Source organism: Leucoraja erinacea, chromosome 20 (genome assembly GCF_028641065.1).
Source record: "Leucoraja erinacea ecotype New England chromosome 20, Leri_hhj_1, whole genome shotgun sequence".
NCBI classification, from domain to species: domain Eukaryota; kingdom Metazoa; phylum Chordata; class Chondrichthyes; order Rajiformes; family Rajidae; genus Leucoraja; species Leucoraja erinaceus.
Window position 1 is genome coordinate 24584111 of NC_073396.1, and position 21499 is coordinate 24605609.

Here is a 21499-nt window from a genome sequence, read left to right on the forward strand (position 1 = left end):
ATGGGCCCAGCACCAGTCCCTGACGAGCACCACCAGTCACAGGCCTCCAGTCAGATAGGCAACCTTCCACCATCACTATCTGCTTCCTTCCATGAAGCCAATTCTCGATCCAGTTGACAAGCTCTCACTGGATCCCATGTGCTCTATCCTTCCAGAGCAGCATACCATGCAGAACCTTGCAGGTCCATATAGACAACGTCTACGACTTTACTCTCGTTAACCTTTTAGATTACTTTATCAAAAAATTCAAACAGATTCAATCAAGACGCTTTCCAATGTACAAAATAATGCTGCTAATTATCCTTAATTAACCCCGCGTATATGTCTTATCCCTCAGAGTCCTAAGCTTTTTCTTACCAAATTTATGCTGGAGAGCAAGTGTTTAGAAGTCTTGCCCATACATATTACAGGTTCCATTTCTGCAATTAGAGCATGATTTAGTCATAATGATACAGAGTGGGAAGAACAAACATTAACTTTCTAAGTCCTGTCAAGGCTTTAGAAAAGAGCACGAGAGCTGTTATAAAAATGAGGAAGCTCGGTTATGTGGAGTGAATGGAGAAGGTGTATTTCTTTAGGTTTGAGGATGGTCAAAGCATGAATAGTATTAATAAGCAGAAATCATTCAATATTAATAAGCACAAGGTACAGATTTAAGGTATAGGCAAAATAATCACCTCCACAACAGCACAGAATGATAAGGATGAATGGATTCCAGCAAAATTAGAAGCAAATTCTTAGTGTATCTAACTAATTTTAGTCACCTTTAACTTTGTTACTAGGACCCAAATATAAAACTTAACTGCCTAAAGCAAAGTTTAAAGCAGTTAATAATAAATAACTTTCTAGTAATTACCAGATTAGAAAATAAGTCTATTTAATAAGCATTTGAAGATAACACCCAGTTTATCAATCTACCTTTTCTTTAAAAAAAAAAAAAGAAAATTGTGCATCTTGGAATAAAGAAAATTCCTGGTAAAGGGATTAGTGCTGAATGACTGGAGCCAACAAATTTGATTGCTAATTGTAAAATATAAGATATAACATTCAGTAATAACAGATTAATTATTGTGATGTGGATGGCATTAAATATAATGGAAGGAATAATTTAAGTACATTGATAAACTGAAAATATAGTCGGCATGGATTTTGACACAGGAATTAATTTGACGAAGCTTAAACTTTTTTAAAATAATGAAAGATGGACATTGTCTTGTAGATGACAAGATATTTGGCTTTGTAAAAGGTTATTGGTGAAACGCCTTCCGAATCCATGACTAAAGATCTGATTGAATGGTGGGCTGCAAATTGGCTACAACTGGGTGAATCGGAGAAACACTGATTTTAAATGCAAATTCACTTGGAAACAGCAAACAAAATTGATGCCAGCTGCTTAGAGGAATCCAAAACCATTTAAATCTGTTAACCGGTTATTTTTGGATCATAATGTCCCTTCAACACGACCTTCTGCACCTCTTAACGTAGGTGATACGTGTTTCCACCCTCCATATTTTACCAAGACATTCTAAACCAGGAAACTAGATTTCCCACTTGTTCATGGCGATCTTCATGTTTTCTAAATAGTTACAATTCACGAGCACTTATGAAATTATTTCCATTATATAGAATTAAATATTCTTAAATAATTATTTTTATTGGTCCATTAAATAATCGTTTCATGGACATTTAATGACAAACATGGATACAACAAGTCACATTTTCATTGTTGTGATAAATAGTTCATATAAAAAGCTTTGTGTTGAAGATAGGCTTATTAAAATGCACACTAACATAACTGTAGTTATTGGTGAGCTTTAACAGTAACTTATTTCAGGCACTGTTGTAGCAAAGAACATCAAGAATACAGTAAATTCATCTTTGTTTTGTCAATCTGATTTAATACTCCATTTGAAATCTTTGCCCATATTAAAATATTTACAATGAGGCAGGCCAATTTTTTGCTTCCTGTGTACGATTAACTCATGGGTAATAATGGTATTACCGGGACAAAATTAATGCATGGAGAAATTTTGAATAAAAATAGAGGCATACCATTAAAAAAAGATTACACCACTTTTTAAATCTTGTTTCTTTTAAATTTTTCAAATTAACATTTAGATACGTACAAATTGCCTGGAAGATATTTTAGTGTATGTTCTTGTATTCAAAGTGACAATTCCATTTATAAAGTTTATTTACAGCACAGAAATTATTTAATTTTAGGGTGCGAGTGTGGATTTATGCCAGTACAAGTCACAAATAATTTAAGAACACGTCAACGTATCTTTGTGTTATTTCATGATACAGTGATCTTTTAGAAACTATAGTGTTGTGAAATATATTCCAATCAATCTGCGGCCAAGAGTCATATTTAGTCGGGAACTAAATAGCATTTTGGGAGAAACAAAATTTAAATAGTCACCAGACTATCAAATAGAAATTCATCAGCCAAGAATACTCAGCAGATCAGGCATCATCTGTGGAGGATGACACAATGTTAACATCCCAGGATGATTTCCGTGAATCAAATGGGGAATAGATAGAGCCAAGTATGTTTTTAATCTAACTATTCCAAGTTCAGATGAGATGGCACTGACCCAAAACATTAACTCTTTCTTTGTCTCTAAATGCCTAATTAGAAATTCTGCTTTTGGTTCATCATGCTGCAATTCCATTTAACCATCGGACATGGCAGAAGTCTGATTGTTAGGAGGGATGGTGTCATATCCCAGCTTCTTCAAATCCTTGGTGACAATGTTGAAAGAGACGGTAACAAATCCTTGCGACAGAACCCGTGTAACTAAAATGCAAAGATAAATGGTGGACTTATTAATTCCATCAGCAATTATTATAAACGTTTAAGCTTTAAGAAATAGGTTGCAAAATTATTCCTGTATCTACTTTACTTAAAGGGTTTATGAAAGGTTTACTAATACCATGAAGATGCTAGCATGCAAAGGATTTCTTTGTTATTAGTTTTAGTTTAGTTCAGAGATACAGTGTGGAAGCAGGCCCTGTGGCCCGCCTTGTTCAGGCTCACCACCCATACACTAGTTCTATCCTACACACTAGGGCAATTTTACAGGTTAATTAACCTATAAACCAGCACATCTTTGGAATGTGTAAGGAAACCCACATGGCCACAGGGAGAATGTACAAACTGCGTATGGCCAGCACCTGTCATCAGGATCAACCCCAGATCTCTGGTGCTGTAAGGCAGCAATTCTGCTGCTGCGCCACTGTGCCGCCCTATCATGCTAGCCTCAATAAGGACACTTTGTGGGTTCTTTTGTTAGACAAATTTCTTGCACCTTCCATTACTGCAAAGTAAATTAGAACAACTCAATGTTGCATACAGAATATGAGAGACTTGAAACACATTTTGTATTCCACTGTTCTCATTGGTGACAGTATTTCTGGTCTTCATGTCATCAAGACATCCAATGGCTACAATTAGTAGAATCTACAGAAAATCCTTAAAATTGCAGCCCAATTTGAAATTAGAAGACCCAAATTAGGTAAATTAAGATTACACCATTAACAAAATAAAATCCCTTTAAGATGCACCATCCAATTACTTGTCCAGAAATCTGCAACTTATATACAAGTCGTGACAGCATGATCAATTCCGTAAACCGGCTTAGTGCAGACATTTTTTTTTTACCCTAATTAAGTAGTCCTTACTCAGGAGATACTTGTTGGGACCAAGGAAGCACAATGTGAATTTTCCCTATTGCAGTTTAAAAAAAAAAAAAAAAAAATCAGCTTTAACCCTGACTTTAAATATGAAAATCAAGTGATGCATCAAAACTACTATGGTAATAGTGGATTATATAATTTTAAATTTCTATGAGATTTCTATATCACGTATATAACGTGAACAAATTCAGCTGTCATCTCCTGTCCAACCAACAATATGTGAATTAGAAACTAGACTTTATTTAAGGCACACCTTCTCTTCCTTCGCCTTGTGCAACCACTTTAGGATCTGTGAATTCTGGGCGTCTTCCCATGAGCCAACTAAACCAAAGAAGAAAAGGAAAACAGATTCTTAAAAGTACAGCCTCTTAAAATCTCAAAGGATGTTTTTCTTTGGAGGCACGGCAAAGATATTTCTGTCCTGAGAACAAGAATCTTACTGCAGAGCAAAACCATGTAGACTTAAACATTAGTAGTTTGTGCAAATTCTGATCCCAGCCCTCTGGGGTTAAGACTACTCATTATCTCCAGTAACCCCCACTGTAAGAACCATTGGCAATAGTTCTAGAAGATAGACACAAAAAGCTGAAGTAACTCAGTGGGTCAGACAGCATCTCTGGAGAAAAGGAATAGGTGACATTTCGAGTTGAGACCTTTCTCCCGACAGAGTCAGGAGAAAGGAAAATTATATATATAGACTGTATAGTGATATCGAACAAATTGATAGATATGCAAAAAATTAACGATGATAAAAGGAACAGGCCATTGTTAGCTGTGTGCTAGATGAAAACAAGTTACAGACAATGAGACTCACCAGGACGACACTGAAACTAGGACAACGATTAGGGTGGGGGAGGGATGGCGAGAGAGGGGATTCAATGGTTACTTGAAGTTACAGAAATCGCTTTCACCTATTCTTTTTTTCCAGAGATGCTATCTGACCCGCTGAATTATTCCAGCTCTTTGTTTCTATCTTTGTTTTTAAACAAGCATCTGCAGTTCCTTCCTACACAATAGTTCTAGACATTGATTTTCATTTCAGACGGCTTAAAGTATTGCTGTAATGGCAGTTCTATATCTCGGTTGTAAATTAAGTACCAAGATGATGCAGTAAAATAATTTTGCCAGCATTTAGTGTCAAAGTGCACAAATGGATGATGACTTGGACAAGATGCCAGAGAATGAACCAGCTAAATTAATTATTTTCCCAATGCTAAATTAATTATTTCAACTATATTGGATATAGAAGTAAAAAAAAAATATTCAAGCGTGTTTTCTTTCATTTTTTACAGTTCTGCATATTTTGTGACCTGCAACATTTAGATTGATCTCAATTTTCTCAAACTGTTATATCTTAATCGTAATACCTTGTAAATTTTTGCAGTTTGGACGAAGACTCTGGGACAAACATTGGAATGGTTCTCTTGTGCCTAGATAAAAGCAGTTTTCAAAAGTAAATTATTAATGCACCTATAAATATTTCACCTTTTTTAAAACAGTTCATTCAACTTCCCTATCGAAATTAATTGTAGATTTCTTCCAACATTCTTAAAATTAAAGCACATGCTGGATGCAAAATCCACACCACTAAAAAAAAAATCAATGAGTTGGACACAATGGTTTGTGGGCTTCAACAATATCTGTACCATTGGTGCTGATGGGAGAATGCATCTGTGCTAAAGTGCTGTACTTGAGCTACTCTAGTAATTATGATGGTTGCAGGTATTAACATTTCTAAACGACCCCTCACCAAGTAAAATATAGTTAGTACTTTGCAATGAGACAAAGTTATTTGCAGACCATGTATTATCATTTGTTTAACTACACTGCCATTGGCATCAAAATGTATAGATAAATCGTGGATGCGACATTAGACTATAAGCACATTTAGATAACGTTTATAGCATAAGCATTATTAGGAGTTTTATATTAGGAGGAATATTAGAAACACAAAAAGTTGGAGTAACTCAGCAGGTCAGGCAGCATCTCCTGAGAGAAATGGACAGGCAATGTTTTAGGTTGGAACCCTTCTTCATTCTGATGGTCGTAGATGATTTGGGTATATATCTTTTTGGTCTGTTTTTCCTTTTGTAAAGTTACCAAGATTATTTTCTGTTCCTTTTTCCAATGTACTATGACCTTTAAGTGACCAGTAATTTAGCAAGGAAAACAGACACTGACAAGTTACTAATAGAAAAAGACACAAACTGCTGGAGTAACTCAGCAGATCAGGCAGCAACGCTAGAGTACATGGATAGGCGACATTTCGGGTAGAGACCTTTCTGCAGAACGGTATGAGAAGGGTCACTACCCGAAACGTCACGTATCCATGTTTTCCAGAGGTGCTACCTCACCCTCCAAGTTGCTCCAGCACTTTTTTCTAATAGACATTGCTAAAAAAAAATTAGCAATTTTAATTCTTAATAGACCTGTTCAACTGCTAGGATATAAATCATTGTTTTGGACAGAGCTGCAGATCTCATCCAAATACTGTCCCTGTAAATTCTGACAAGAGTCAAGTCAAGAGAGTCAAGAGTCAATTTAATTGTCTCTTGACTCAATATATATATCAATATATATACCCAAGTCAAATTTCAAGCGGGCCCAATCCAACTTGATCATTGGCAAGGGATGGAAAATGATCAGATATCCCGTCAAGAGACACCACTTATCACACACCGAATAAGTCTGGTTTTAATAGAACCACTTCATTCTAGATTTCATTATAGTTTTGAAATGACGGTAGACAAAGGTTGGGTTTACAAAGCTTTCCAATTTATATTAGTACCCTATCAAAGCATACTTATATATTTAAAAAAAGTTAATGACTCACCTTCCAGGAGTCATGGGAACATGAACAGCTCCGTAGCCACGGACCACATCATTCCCAAACAGATCAGCTCCATAAACACTAATTACTATCTGAGGCCCTTTGGAAAACAAACACAGGTATTCAATTGCTACAAAGGTTTCCAATAACATTTGGCATAAATTCAGCTGCTTTTAGTTTTAGAAGAGATACAGCGTGGAAACAGGCTCTTTGTCCCACCAAGTCTGCATTGACCATAATCACCCATACACTAGTTCTATCCTACACACACTAGGGACACTACAAACTTGCATGTCTTTGGAGTGTGGGAGGAAACTGGAGAACCCAGAGAAAACCCACACGATTACAGGGAGAATGTACAATCTCTATACCGACAGCACCCGTAGTCAGGATCATAGAAACATAGAAATTAGGTGCAGGAATAGGCCATTCGGCCCTTCGAAACCGGGTCTCTGGCGCTGTAAGACAGCAACTCTACCACTATGCCACCGTGCCACCCTTTCCCTTTTACCGGAGACATTACTGTTTCACATAGTGTGAAAGTAAATAAGTTAAAATATATGCAGTTTTGTTTAACAGTAGAAGTTTAGAGACATACTTACAACCATATGGGTTGGTGCTCTTGAATGTGATCTCCATGGGGAAATTCCACACAAAGCCTTGATTGCAATCCTTACTTTTAGATGTGATCTGGGATATCCCTTCCTCTAGACCCTACATATTTCAAAATGAAAATTGATAGCTGATAAAATAGCAATTGCCATTAAAAAGAGTTAAGTGCTTTCTATTCCAGCAGATGGTTTTACATTCCACTTGTTTTATTTTAGCTGCAGATGGTTTGTATCTGGCTAATAAGCCACTCATTAAAACCTTTGCTGAGTTTTGGAACCTGACTGCAATGTATTTTTGTAATTCTACACCACAACAACCACCTTAATGTAATATATTAAGTGAATCACAGTTTACAATGACAAGTAGGATGACAGTTGGTCAAATTTTACAACTGGATTGCTAATCGACAATCCTGCAACATAATCTGTGTTTATTACTGTTTCTCTAATGCCTTTGAATATGATAGCAAGAATAAATTGCTATCATATTAAAAAGTTAAGATACTTTCTAATGTATGATGCATTTTTAATTAATTCTTGCAGAATGTTTAATAATCACTAATAAATGTTGCCTAGTTCAACCCCTATGTTTCAAGACTTTGGGGTGGAGACACTTTTTGAAATGCATGTGTGGTATTTGATTAAAAAGCATTATCTAATTTGCCTGGTATGTAATTATATTCACACTCATTTCACCCATCCTACAATAGTGAATGAGCTAGAGAACCCCTTTTGCTTGTTAAATTAGCTCTGTACAAGGCAATAGACAATATATTCAGACATTAAATTGAAATAAAAATTACAACTGGGGAAGGGGAAGATTTGCTTGCTTAGAAAATTCACCCACATAAACCCTTCTTCATCATTTACTGCTTTTAAATTAAATCTGATTTTCTTTGGACCAGAAATTACATTGCCACAGGTCATCTGGGAACAAAACAAACATTAAATTGTTAGTTTAAATGGGAATAACATTCCCCAACTGCAAAAAAAAAAACAGGCAGATTCATTATCGCATCTGGTTGCATAGCACTAAAAGTATGGAATATATGGGAAACGTAAGGTTTACATAGGCAGTTTAGAGATAGAGATGGAAACAGGCCTCATCTATTCACACTAGTTCTATGTTATCCCAATTTTGGATCCATCCCTTACTTACTAGGAGCAATTTACAGAAGCCAATTAACCTACAAACCCACATGTTTTTGGGATGTGGGAAAAATAGGAGCACCTGGAGGAAACCAACGCGGTCACAGTGAGAACGTGTAAACTCCAAAGACAGAACCCGAGGACAATGTTTAAAAGTATGTCAAAAATTATACGGATATTGGCTCTATCTTTATTTCCCTTTAAATATTAATTGCTATAAAGGATTGTTGAAAAAATCAGTCTGAAGAAGGCTCCTGACCCAAAACATCACCAATCCGTGTTCTCCAAAGATGCTGCCTGACCAGCTGAGTTACTGTAGCACGTTGTGTCTTTGCGTGGAAACAATCATACCAGATAAAAGCTAGTTAAATGATGTTAACAATTGTTTGGAGAAAAAATGCATGTGAAGGACAGTGTGTTTCAGAGAACAGTCTGTATAGGATATCCATATATTGTGGATTTAGCTGGATGCAGAAACGACATGCTTATGCATTTAAACACACAGGCACACACTAAGTTGATCTGCATTCCTGGGTCTTTAATTTCCCACTTAAAGCACTACTATAAACTTCCACATAGCTCACTAATTATTTTCCATGTAACCTTTTTTCCAGCAATGGGAAATTTGCCAATCAGCAGCAGTAAGATTTTTATTTAAATTGCTCTGTTCCCTTGAGTAATTAAACTGCTATATTTAGAAAGGTGTAGAAATCATTCCAATAAGGAAAAAAACACAAAACAGTTGCGAGTAGATCGAATCAGAGTTGGCTGGCTGGCTGTCTGCCTGGGCTTATTGACCTTGATCCCCATCCATCCGGACTAATCTTTTTCAGATGCTGAGGACTGTACAAGCCATACCTCTGCCCCCAGTGAGTGCCCCATGAGTATTAGCGGGCTTCAAATAGCATATGGGTTTCAACTGTTCAACAACTGAACTCCTACCACAACAAACCTCCAGCATCAAAGATATTTGTGATGCAGACATTAAAAAATTATCAAAAATATTCAATAAAAGAGACTTTAAACTACTAAAAAGTAAAGTAAACAATCTTTCGACTTTAGAGATACAGCGTGGAAACAGGCCCTTCAGCCCACCTAGCCCGCGTCGACCAGCAATCACCACGTACACTAGCACTGTCCTAGATACCAGGGACAATTTACACTTTTTACCGAAGCCAATTATCCTACAGACCTGTATGTCTTTGGAGTGTGGGAGGAAACCAGAGCACTTGAAGATATACCCATGCGGTAACATGAAGAACGTACAAACTCTGTACAGACAGCACCCGTAGTCAGGATCAAACCTGGGAAGCTGGCACTGTAAGGAAGCAACTCTACCAAGGCACATATCTTCCTCTACTGGGTCAGTAACTCCATGCAATGGGTCACTGTTCGGGAGGTGGATGAGAAGTGCATCAAGCCACTCTCGTCAATTGATGAGTCCCACAGTGGAGGGCACAGGTTAGAATCACAGGCATTTGACCTCAGGTTTGCCTTGTGTTTGGCTGAGCAGATGCAGAAATCCAAGTGAAGCCGAGTCACAATAGGCCAACATCAGACCTGTGCATTTTTTATTAAATGTGCATTAACAAGATGTGTGGGGAAAGATCTTTTTACACAGAGGGTGGCATGATCCTAGAACGTGCTGTTGGAGGTGGTGGATGAGACAGATATGATAGTGGTTGAGGCAAATGTGATAGTGGCATTTAAGAGAATTTTGGACAGGCACATGGATGTGCAGGGAATTGTGGGATATGGATTGTGTACAGGAGATTAGCATTGGCCTTGGCATCATGTTCGGCACAGACATCATGCTGAAAGGCCTGTTCTTGAGCTGTATTGGTCTGTGTTCTAATTTCTCACAAGCTCATTTATAAGTTACAAGTTAATATTTGGTACACAAAAAAGCTGGAGAAACTCAGCGGGTGCAGCAGCATCTATGGAGCGAAGGAAATAGGCAACCTTTTGGGCCGAAACCCTTCTTCAGACTAGCATCTGCAGTTCCTTCTTGAACAGTTAATATTTGGTATAAGGAAGACATTTTCTATGGTGAAACCTAAATGGCCTCTCCACATAGCACTAAGAATCTGAGAACTTGTATGTTGTATTATCAAGTAAACTATGTTTTAAGATTTGCATTCTGATCTTAAATTTATTGCAGATTCCAGTCTGGACTGCTGTTGGGACCTTATCATTGGGAAGAATAATACCCCTTTGATCAAATAGTCTCTTCTGCGAAGGATATACTTAGGGACGCCGTGCAAGGACTGGCAAAGCTTCCAATGTTACTTTGCCAGATTAATGAAAGACATTAAGATGAGATATTTGAAGGCTGCAAATAGTTATGGGATAGTAGTCTAGCAAAAATGACAATTTTCTGAATTAAAAAATTGAAAAAAATCCTTACAATTCCAACAAATGAAAAATTGAATGACAAGACCACCATTTAATAATTAATACTTTATACTTCTTACTTTACAATTATTCCACTATTATGGGTCACTGTGCAATGTCTGGCAAAGCTTCCTATATTACTTTGCCAAATCCACACCACCTTTGCACAAGAAAGGACATAAAGATGAGATATTTATAGCAAAAATAAAAAATTTGCAGTCAATGAAAAAAAAAACTTAGAATTCCAACAAATGAAAAAATGAATTAGATGAACACTCTGCCACCATTTAATAATAATACTTTATACTTGCTTTACAATTATTGCGTTGATAAATTCAGTTAAAATTAAAGCACACTATATAAGACGCAACACCATGTTATAGATCTATGAACCATTACAGTTTAACATATTAAATGTGACTAATAATTGATATTAGTGGCAGTATTACAAAGCAATTTAACAATCTAACGAGACAGATGCAAGGAACTGCAGACGCTGTAATCTTGTGTAGAACACAAAGTGCTGGAGTAACTCAGCAGGTCAAGCAGTATCAGTGGGAGGACATGGATTGAGCAAGTTTTGGGTCAGGACCCTTCTTCAACCTCTTCCCCAAGTGTGCAGGAAGTGGATGCGAAAGTGGGATAACATAAAACTAATGTGAATGGGTGATCGATGGTCAACGTGGACTTGGTGGGCCGAAGGGTATGTTTCCATGATGTATCGTTTAATAATAATCAATTATTGCATTATAGCAGAACTACCTGTATAACCATATTCTGTCATGATACTGAAGCAGAGCCCCCTTGAGGAGTTTCCAGGTCATTGTACAAGGTGTGCCTTGGTACAAAATAAACATCAACCTCTGCAGATAAAAGTTTCAATTCTATCTATTAGTTAAAGTTTCATGCCAGGGTGACATGATTAAATCACAATCAAAATCCATGCCCAGGTGTGAAAGAGTACCGTATGAATGTGCAGTAGGTTCCTGGTAAAATTTCCATTACATCAACTTTTAGATTGTGAGAACAGCATGAGAACAGACCCTTTGGCCCACCGAGTCTGCGGTGACCATTGATCACCCGTTCACACTAGTTCTATGTTATCCCACTTTCCCATCCACTCCCCATACACTAGGGGCAATTTATAGAAGTCAATGAACCCACAAACACGCACGTCATTGGGATGTGGGAGGAAAGTGGAACACCTGGAGGAAGCCCATGCAGTCACAAGGAGAATTTGCAAACTCCACAAAGACAGCACCAGAGGTCAGGATTGAACGTCACTCTACCAGCTGTGCCACCGTACTGCAGATTCGAATTAAGGTGTACGTGAAGATTATAATACAAATCGGCCTTGATTTTAGCAGGCATATGGATTCAAATTAAAAACTCTGCCTTCTTTATGCCATCTATTAGACATTTAAACTTTAGGGATGAAACTTTAGCACAGAAATAGGCCCTTCGGCCCATCAAGTTCACGCCGACCAACACTATCCTACACACTAAAGGGAAATTTTACAACCTACAAACTTGCACGTCTTTGGGATGTGGGAGGAAACTGAAGCACCTAGAGAAAACTCATGCAGTCACAGGGAGAATGTAAAACTCCGTACAGACAGCGCTCGTAGTCAAGGTCGAACCTGGTCTCTGGCGCTGTAAGACAACAACTCTACCGCTGCACCCGTGCCACCTTCTCAGATATTTACATCTTTGGACTGGTATAACACACATTCTGACATTATAGTATCGTAGAGGAGTTTAAGCATTTAGTCAAGCAATTTTGGAAAGCTGATAACTAGAAAAAAATAATTTTTAAATGAATTAATCTAAATGAATAAACCTGTTAACAAGAAACGCAGCGCAGGCACAATCCCATTAATTCATTAATATGGTGAATGGTTTCAAAGAATACAAGTAAAAATCAATTATCTATGAAATTGAATTTCAATAAGCAGCCAGCTCAACCCTAATTTTCTGGACTCAAGATTAATTCAAAGATTGATTCAATAACTCCTTTTCAAATTGAAAGCATGATTGAATTGGTACACTGAATTTAAAACAATTTTCTTTTGCTTTTACCCAAATGATTAATAGTTGTAGAAAAATCAGATAATTTCCTTATAGTTTATTTTAGTGTTAATGATGCATCTAATAAACCTCACTGAACCACAGAGTGAGAAATAAAGGCAATAACTCTGCTCACTACACCTGTTCCATCCACATTACCCATGTGTATTAAGCCCCTCATCAGAGGTGAATAAAGAAAAATAGAGAATATAAATTTAAGGGTAAGGAATGAGAAATTTAGAGGCGATCTGAGGAGGAGCTTTTACAACCAGAGAGTGATGAGCAGCTGGAATGCTCTGCCAGAGTTAGACACACAGACACAGACATAAAGTGCTGGAGTAACTCTGCGGGTCAAACAGCATCTCTAGAGGACATGGATAAGTGACGTTTGGGGTTTAATGAAGGATCCCGATTCGAAATGTCGTCTGTCCTGCAGAGACACTGTCTGACCCGCTGAGTTACTCCAGCACTTTTTGTGCTCTTTTGGCAGAGAGAGCGAGATGTGGGAGCAGAGTCACTGACAAGAACAAGAAGCATCTCGATGAGCCCTGAAATCGTCTCGGCATAGAAGGCCACATACCAGTATTAGAGAAAATGAGATTAATATGGATAGGAGACCCCTGCTCAGCCTGGGCATGGTGGGCCAAATGGCCTGTTTCCATGCGGTATGACTCCATTTGTGATGCTCCATAATGTCAAGTGCCGTACAGCCCCAGAGACCTGGGTTCGATCCTGACTATGGGTGCTGTCTGTATGGAGTTTGTACATTCTCCCTGTGACCGCATGGGTTTTCTCTGGCTGCTTCGGCTTCCTCCCATATTCCAAAGATGTGTAGGTTGGTAGGTTAATTGGCTTCTGGAAATTGTCCCTAGCGTTCGTGGTTGGCGTGGACTCGGTGGGCCAAAGGACCTGTTTGCACGCTGTAATTCTAAGCTAAACTAAAACAGATAACAAAGTATTCCTTTGCATGGGTGCTGTCTATACGAAACTTGTACATTCTTCTCGTGACCTGCGTGGGTTTTCTCCGGGTGTTCCAGTATCCTCTCATGCTCCAAAAACATACAGGTTTGTAGGTTAATTGGCTTCGGTAAAATTATAAATTGTCCCTAGTGTGTGTAGGATAGTGTTAGTGTGCGGGGATCACTGGTCGGCGCGATGCTGTATCTCTAAACTAAACTAAAATATGCTTGTAACCTCTTCCCAAATTTTCTGTGCCAAGTAAACAGGCTTTCTCTTCCAGCTATGTTATGATTAAAACTCTTAAGAATTTACAATACAATTTGTCAAAAAATTAACAAAAGAGAAATTAGCACACTGAATAGCAACTCAAAATGCTTTCTTCAGGTTCACTACAAAGTATCAAACCTATTAAGCTATTGGTGCTTTTCACGTTTGAAAATCTAACATGCTCACTTGATTCTTCATTAGGAAGGGCGTCAAAGGTTACATGGAGAAGGCAGGAAAATGGAATTGAGAGAGAAAAATGGATCAGCCATGGGGGTGTAGACTCAATGGCTGAATGGCCTAATTCTGCTCCTACATCTTGATTATTTTTTAATTAGCTACTAGATTGCAAGAGTAATGTTGCAGGACAACTGGAAATCAACAACAGCTGTTTCAAGAGGCTAGGTTATAAGTTATGTTACTTTGGTCAAACACTGAAATGTGGATAACCAAAGCAATTGAGCCTGCAATTAATAATAGTCATTGAATCATACAGCATGGAAACAAGCCTTTGGCTCAACTTGCCCATCCCGATCAAGATGCCCCAGCTACACTTACCTCACTAGCTGCATGTGGCACAAATCCCTCTAAACCTTTCCTATCCATGTACCTGTCCAAATCTATTTTAAATGATGCTATAGTACCATTCAACTACCTCCTCTGACAGCTCGTTCCATATACCCATCAACGTGTGTGAAAAAGTTGTCTGCCGGGTTCCTATTAAATCTTTCTCCTCTCATCTTACGTAGAGTGCCCACCATAATGTTTAGGACAAAGACCCATCATTTATTTATTTGCCTCTGTACTCCACAATTTGAGATTTGTAATAGAAAAAATCACATGTGGTTAAAGTGCACATTGTCAGATTTTATTAAAATCACGTGTTTGTAATTGCTCAGGTGTATTTAAATACCTCCTTGATGCAGGTATAAGAGAGCTATCAGTACCTAGTCTTTCCTCCAGTCTTTCCATCACCTTTGGAAACTTTTATTGCTGTTTATCAACATGAGGACCAAAGTTGTGTCAATGAAAGTCAGAGAAGCCACTAAGAGACATCAGTCAACCCTTAGGCTTACCAAAATCAACTGTTTGGAACAACATTAAGAAGAAAGAGAGCACTGATGAGCTTACTAATCACAAAGGGATTGGTAGGCCAAGGAAGACCTCCACAGCTGATGACAGAGAATTCTCTCTATAATAAAGAAAAAACCCAAACGCCTGTCCGACAGATCAGAAACAGTCGTCAGTAGTCAGATGTGGATTTGTCAATGACCACTGTCTGCAGAAGACATCATTCTACAGCAAGACAATGACCCCAAACATACTGCCAAAGCTAATAAATGGCAAATTCTAGAGTGGCCAAGTCAATCACCTGATCTGAACCCAAATGAACATGCCTTTTATATGCTGAAGCGAAAACTGAAGGGGACTAGCTTCCAAAACAAGCATAAGCTAAAGATGGCTGCAATACAGGCCTGGCAGAGCATCACCAGAGAGGACACACAGCAACTGGTGATGTCCATGAATCGCAGACTTCAAGCAGTCATTGCATGCAATGGATATGCAACAAAATACTAAATGTGACTACTTTCATTTACATGACATTGCTGTGTCTCAAACATTATGGTGCCCTGAAATGGGGAGGGGGGAGGGGGGGTCTATGTATAAACACAGCTGTAATTTCTACATGGTGAAACCTAAATGTATAAAAATGGCTTTTATTAAAATCTGACAATGTGCACTTTAACCACATGTCAATTCAAGTCAAGTCAATTTTATTTCTATAGCACATTTAAAAACAACTCTCATTGACCAAAGTGCTTGTGATTTTTTCTATTACAAATGTGATGTGATTTTTTTTCTATTACACATGTGATTTTTTCTATTACAAATCTCAGATTGTGGGGTACAGAGGCAAATAAATAAATGATGGGTCTTTATCCCAAACATTATGGAGGGCACTGTATATGTCACCTGGTTCTTGATTACCCTACTCTGGGTAAAAGTCTGTGTATCTATCCCATCTATCCCCTCATCGTCTTATACATTTTATAAGAACTGCCATCACCCTCCTATGCTCCAAGGATTAAGTCCTAGCTTGCCAAACTCTCCCGACAGCTCAGGCCCTCAGTAAGAAGTTTGTCATTTAATTATTTTGAACAAACAAGATTCAATACTCACAGTTGTTGGAGCCCAGTCATGTCCATAGACATAAGAATATTTGCAATACAGTTCATCAAATTCAGGAAACTAGAAATAGAGGATATGCAAATTTAAACAACAATAAATTGCCATTGGAAAATTATCCGACTAATATAATCTAAGGAATTGATATTTAACAACTGATGCAAGTTTAGTGTAGACTTAGATGCATACACATTATTCTGAACATTCTGTCAGCATCATCTATACCCTATACCGTCACGGGGCTGGCTGAGTCCGGAGTGGGTTTAGCTGTGGTGGAGCGCTGCTGCCACCCAACCGCCGGAGATTCGGAGGCTGCAACTGCGGGTCTGGCGTACGATTCCCGCTTTTCGGGGCTTCCACAACAGCGACTTCTCCCGCCCGAGTTGTGGGGTTGAAGAGCACCTGAGCGGGGCCTTACATCATCGCCCCGCGCGGCTTGGAATGGCCGCGGGACTTTGCTAGCGCCCGCCGGGGGCTCCAACATCAAGACCCGGTGTGCGACCTTGCATCACCCGGCGTGGCTTTATTGGCCGCGGGACAATCGCCATCGCCAGCCGGGAGCTTTGACTTTGACATCGGGGGGGGGGGGGGTTAGAGATAAGTTTTTTTGCCTTCCATCACAACGATGTGATGGATGTTTGTGTAAATTGTGTTGTGTCTCGGGTCTTTTTCATTTTGTAATGTATGGCTGCAGAAACGACATTTCGTTTGGACCTCAACGGGATCCAAGTGACAAATAAATTGTATTGTGTATTGTGTATTGTGTTTAAAATGCACTGCCATGGTGGTGGTGGAAACAGACACGATAGTGACATGTAAGAGTCATTTAAACATACACATAAGAGGCACATGCGCTTGCTGGAAATGGAGATGCAATTAATTTAACTTGGCATCATGGTTAGTACAGGGGGGCACAGTGGCACAGCAGTAGAGTTGACAGAGACCTGGGTTCGATCCCAACTGCGGGTGCTGGCTGTACAGAGTTTGTACGTTCTCCGTATGAACTGTCTGGGGGTTCTCCAGGTGCTCCAGATTCCAAAGACGTGCAGGTTTGTAGGTTAATTGTCTTCTGTATAATTGTCCCTAGTGTGTAGGAAAGAACTAGTGTATGGGTGTTTGCTGGTCGGTGCAGGCTCGGTGGACTGAAAGGCCTGTTTCCACGTTGTGTCCCTAAACTAGACATTGTGGGCTGAAGTGTCTGTTCTACTCTTCTCTGAATACAGAAGCAAAATATACAGAATCAGTCTATATTAAAAGGAAACGATAACAAATAATAATTTGAAAAGGAATGATAACAAATTTGAAAAGTTGGGCAACTAGGTGGAAGATTGGGGTGGAGTAGTCAGTGTAAAAATGTATGTAAAGATTTTGCATTATTTCAGCATCTTCGTGATCTTCCGACATCCCATAAATAATTAGGTCTTTCATTGCACACATGATTGAAGCTAAATAGTAATATTATTCCTAGGATAATTAAAATAATTCTAACGTGGAGATTTCCCACTCTCCCTGCAGCATGTGAGGCATTTATAATTTTCTAAATGTAAAAGGTCTCTCCGTGGAGAGTGTAGATCTTAAAAGGTTACAATTAGCAACAAAAAGTAACACCAGCCTTTGAAGCAGAATGTATCCAGAGAAAAGGATACAAACTACAACGAGATACAAAGAGTTGCAACTCCTGCAGCAGTTACCACGGGGATGGTCAGGCCCGGGCCGCGGGGCATTCTGGGGGTTGTAGTCCACGTACTCGGCCCGCTGCTCATTTCCAGCGCATCGTCAGAGACAGCGAACTACAACTCCCAGCGGCCTTGCGCGCCGTACACAGATCTGGTTTGCTCTAAATTTTTACATCTATTCGCTGAAATGACACAAATACCATACGCACATCTGCACTCTCGATCTGTCCGTTGACCATCAGCAGGAACACAGAGGGTTTTACGCCCAGCATAACCGTGGATCTGGTGCCTGCAACGCGCCTCCCGCTGCCGGCGTCGCGTCTCCAGGCCAACGCCCCCTTCCCTCGCCACTGCGCATGCGCATCATGTGAACGCCAGCCCTGGGTCTGATACCACATCTACACTGACCACCTAATAAAGAAAAGCAGATTGCTATTAGTATAGACACAGCATAGACTGTGCCTATTAGTATAGACACACTAAATGGCAAACAGCGGACAATGGCCTCTTTCCTTTATCACTCACTTTTTTGCATATCTTTCATTCATTTGTTCTATATCTCTACATCATCATCTATATCTCTTGTGTCATTTTCCCATGATGATTCTCAGTCTGAAGAAGGGTCCCGACCCGAAACGTCGCCCATTCTTTCTCTCCAGAGATGCTGCCTGTCCCGCTGAGTTTTGTGTCTATCTTGGTGTAAACCAGCATCTGCAGTTCCTTCTTATTCATTCTGCAGTTCCTTCTTATTACATTAGCAATCAAATCCGCAGAGCAGGCCCAACGAGACACATGGCCCAGACCTGTTCCCAGTTGCTCTGTTCCAGTGAGCTCAAGCATGAAGGATTTCTTTGGTGGACATAGATGCTTATAAAAGAACAAGGAGCGAGTGCAAGAACTGGAGCCATGACGAGTTGGAATGGAGCACAGGAATGCTCCAAACTACCTCATTGCAGACATTGGACATTTTCTCTGGAACTGTTATGCTAAAATGACGAGAAACTGTGTTCTGCACACAGCTTGATCATTACTTGAATATTGTAGATAGACACAAAATGCTGGAGTAACTCAGCGGGTCAGGCAGCATCTCTGGAGAAAAGGAATAGGTCACATATCTGGTTGAAACATTTCATCAGACTCACCCAGACCTGCAATGGGCTCGAATATTGTACATGAGTTTAGCTTGATTGCAATCATGAATAGTATTATTTGCTTTGACAGGATAGCATGCAAACTGCAAAGTTTTATAATTTTTCATACTTAAAAATATATACTAATGCTAAATGTTTAGGAAGGAACTGCAGATGCTGGTTTAAACCGAAGATAGACACAAAATGCTGGAGTAACTCAGCGTGTCAGGCAGCATCTCTGGAGAAAAGGAACATTTTCGGTCGGGGCCCATCTCAGACATCCGAAGCATGTCTGAAGAAGGGTTCCGACCCAAAACATCAGCTATTCCTTTTCTGCGAAGATTCTGGCTGACCCACTGAGTTATGCCAGCATTTTGTGTCTAACTGCAGAATGATTATTGAATTCTCTAATTTTAAGTAACTCTTGCATTCCCTCTCTCTCCCCATCCCTCCCCCACCCTTGATGTCCTGCTAGTTTCACTGTTCATAGCCCCTCATTATCACCTCCTCCACAGCCAACAATGGACCATTGTGGGCTCTTTGGCCATTGGTGCCATCTCTGATTTGTTCTGTAGCTTCGCACATCTCTCGATTCCCTCTCCCCTGACTCTCAGTCTGAAGAAGGGCCTGTTTCCATACTGTATCTCTAAAGGAAAATCAAAGCAAATATTTACAATGATGATCAGTTATGAAGCAGAATAACATTTCCTTGAAAACATGGTTTTGATTCAATTCATCAATCAATTCAGGGATTTACAACAAACAGACTTGATAACGTTGATATGATCAAAGGGGTGGGAGGAAGATACTGCTGCAGACTGCAATAATCAGAATGTCACTGGTGTGATTTTTGCATCATAAAGATGCAGGGTTCAAAGACAAAGCAACTTGCAAGGGACAGGCAGGCAGTTTGATCATAGTGGAATTGATTCCTCACTGCCATGAGCTGTGTTCAAAATCATCTGGAGGTTTTGCTCTTTGATTTATCTAGGTTTATTAGGTGTACCAATGAAACGCTTTATTTTGCATGCTATCCAACCAAATCAGAAAATACTATATATAAATACTATCAATATAAACTCAAGTACATAGGTAGAGTTAAGGGAAAGATACAGAGTTCAGAATACAGTTCTCAGCATTATAGCTCATCAGTTTCCCAGACAAAGTCCAATGTCCGCAGTTGGGTAGTAGTGATTCAGATTTTAGCCTAGCTTATGGAAGGACCGTTCGGAAGCCTGATTACAGAGAGGAATAATCTGTTCCTGAATCTGGTGGTGCACTCTTACAAATTTCCATACATTGAGCCAGATAGAAACAAGGAGAAGAAGGAATGACCGGAGTAGGATGAGAGTTAAAAACGAGCCTCATACGGTATAAGTAGTGTTTAAAGTTAAATGGAAAGGAACATAATATGAAACAAGTAGATTAGTTTTAGTATATATTTTTAAGTATGAGAAATTATAAAACTTTGCATTTTGTGTTCTCCACCAGTCAAAGCAGATAATACTATACATGATTGCAATCCACCTAAACCTGTACAATATTCAAGCCCATTACAGGTCTGGTTGAGTCTGATGAAGGGCCTCAACCTGAAATGTCACCTATTCCTTTTTCCCGGAGATGCTACCTAACCCGCTGAGTTACTCCAGCATTTTGTGTCTATCTACAATATTGGAGCAATAATCAAAGCTTTCAAAGGTTTCAACCGTCTTTTATTGTCACGTGTACCAATTAAGCTACAGTGATATTCGTATTACCATACAGACATACTAAAACGAGCAACAAGACACACAACCACATAAAAGTTAACATAAACATCCACCACAGTAGATTCCCCACATTCCTCACTGTGATGGAAGGCAATAAAGTATAATCTTCTTCCCTCAAGCTGAGGATGCAATGTGTAGAATACAGTTTCTCATATTTGTAGGGTAACAGTTCCAGAGACAAAGTTCAATGTCTGCAGTGAGGTAGATTAGAGCATTCCTACGCTCCATTCCAACTCGTCATGGCTCCAGTTCCTGCATTCCCCTCTAACTTTAGTTTCATTTAGAGATACAGCGCGGAAACAGGCCCTCCTGTCCACTAAGTCCGCACTGATCTGCGATCCCTGCACATTAATACTACCCTACAATCACTAGGGACAATTTACACATACACCAAGCCAATTAACCTACAAACCTGTACATCTACAGGTTGGGAGGAAACCTAAGATCTCGGAGAAAACCCACGTGGTCATGAGGAGAATGTACAAACTCCTTTGTCGGGATCAAACCCGGGTCTCCAGCGCTGCAAACGCTGTAAGGCAGCAACTCTACTGCTGCGCCACCGTGCCACACAATGACTCAGAACTCTGATTTCCACGCCCTCTTCCATTTCACGGAGGCCTCAGTTCATGCACTCGCTTTTAACGCACTAAAGCCCCGGTTCCTGAGCTCTTGTTAAATAACCAGTCACACATTTCTCGTTTAGTTTAGATTAGTTAAGTTTAGGGATACAGCGTCTAAACAGGACCTTCGCCCACCGAGCCAC

At 39.4% G+C, this 21499-nt stretch overlaps 1 protein-coding gene across 2 annotated transcripts; it reads right to left on the bottom strand.

The window, feature by feature from the left end:
* Positions 1-1633: 1633 nt before the first annotated feature.
* b9d1 (B9 protein domain 1) lies at positions 1634-18244 on the bottom strand. Of its 2 annotated transcripts, XM_055651685.1 has the most exons (7): positions 18047-18244; positions 16156-16224; positions 7132-7243; positions 6533-6629; positions 5067-5129; positions 3953-4020; positions 1634-2800 (listed from the first exon to the last, which is right to left on the bottom strand). In XM_055651685.1, the coding sequence occupies exons 1-7, from the start codon at positions 18233-18235 to the stop codon at positions 2676-2678; spliced, it is 723 nt and encodes a 240-aa protein (XP_055507660.1). In that variant the 5' UTR covers positions 18236-18244; the 3' UTR covers positions 1634-2675. The 2 variants fall into 2 exon arrangements, with proteins under 2 accessions (XP_055507660.1, XP_055507662.1); XM_055651687.1 differs by lacking the exon at positions 5067-5129.
* Between the last annotated feature and the right edge of the window lie 3255 nt (positions 18245-21499).

Excerpts from the sequence above, each read along its gene's own strand:
- b9d1 (XM_055651685.1), bottom strand. The coding sequence starts at position 18,235 with ATGTGGTATCAGACCCAGGGCTGGCGTTCACATGATGCGCATGCGCAG. Across the intron at positions 16,225-18,046 it reads GACAGATCGAGAGTGCAGAT|TTTCCTGAATTTGATGAACT; the intron begins GTGCGTATGGTA and ends CTCTATTTCTAG. Across the intron at positions 5,130-6,532 it reads GTTCCCATGACTCCTGGAAG|GCACAAGAGAACCATTCCAA; the intron begins GTGAGTCATTAA and ends GCTTTTATCTAG.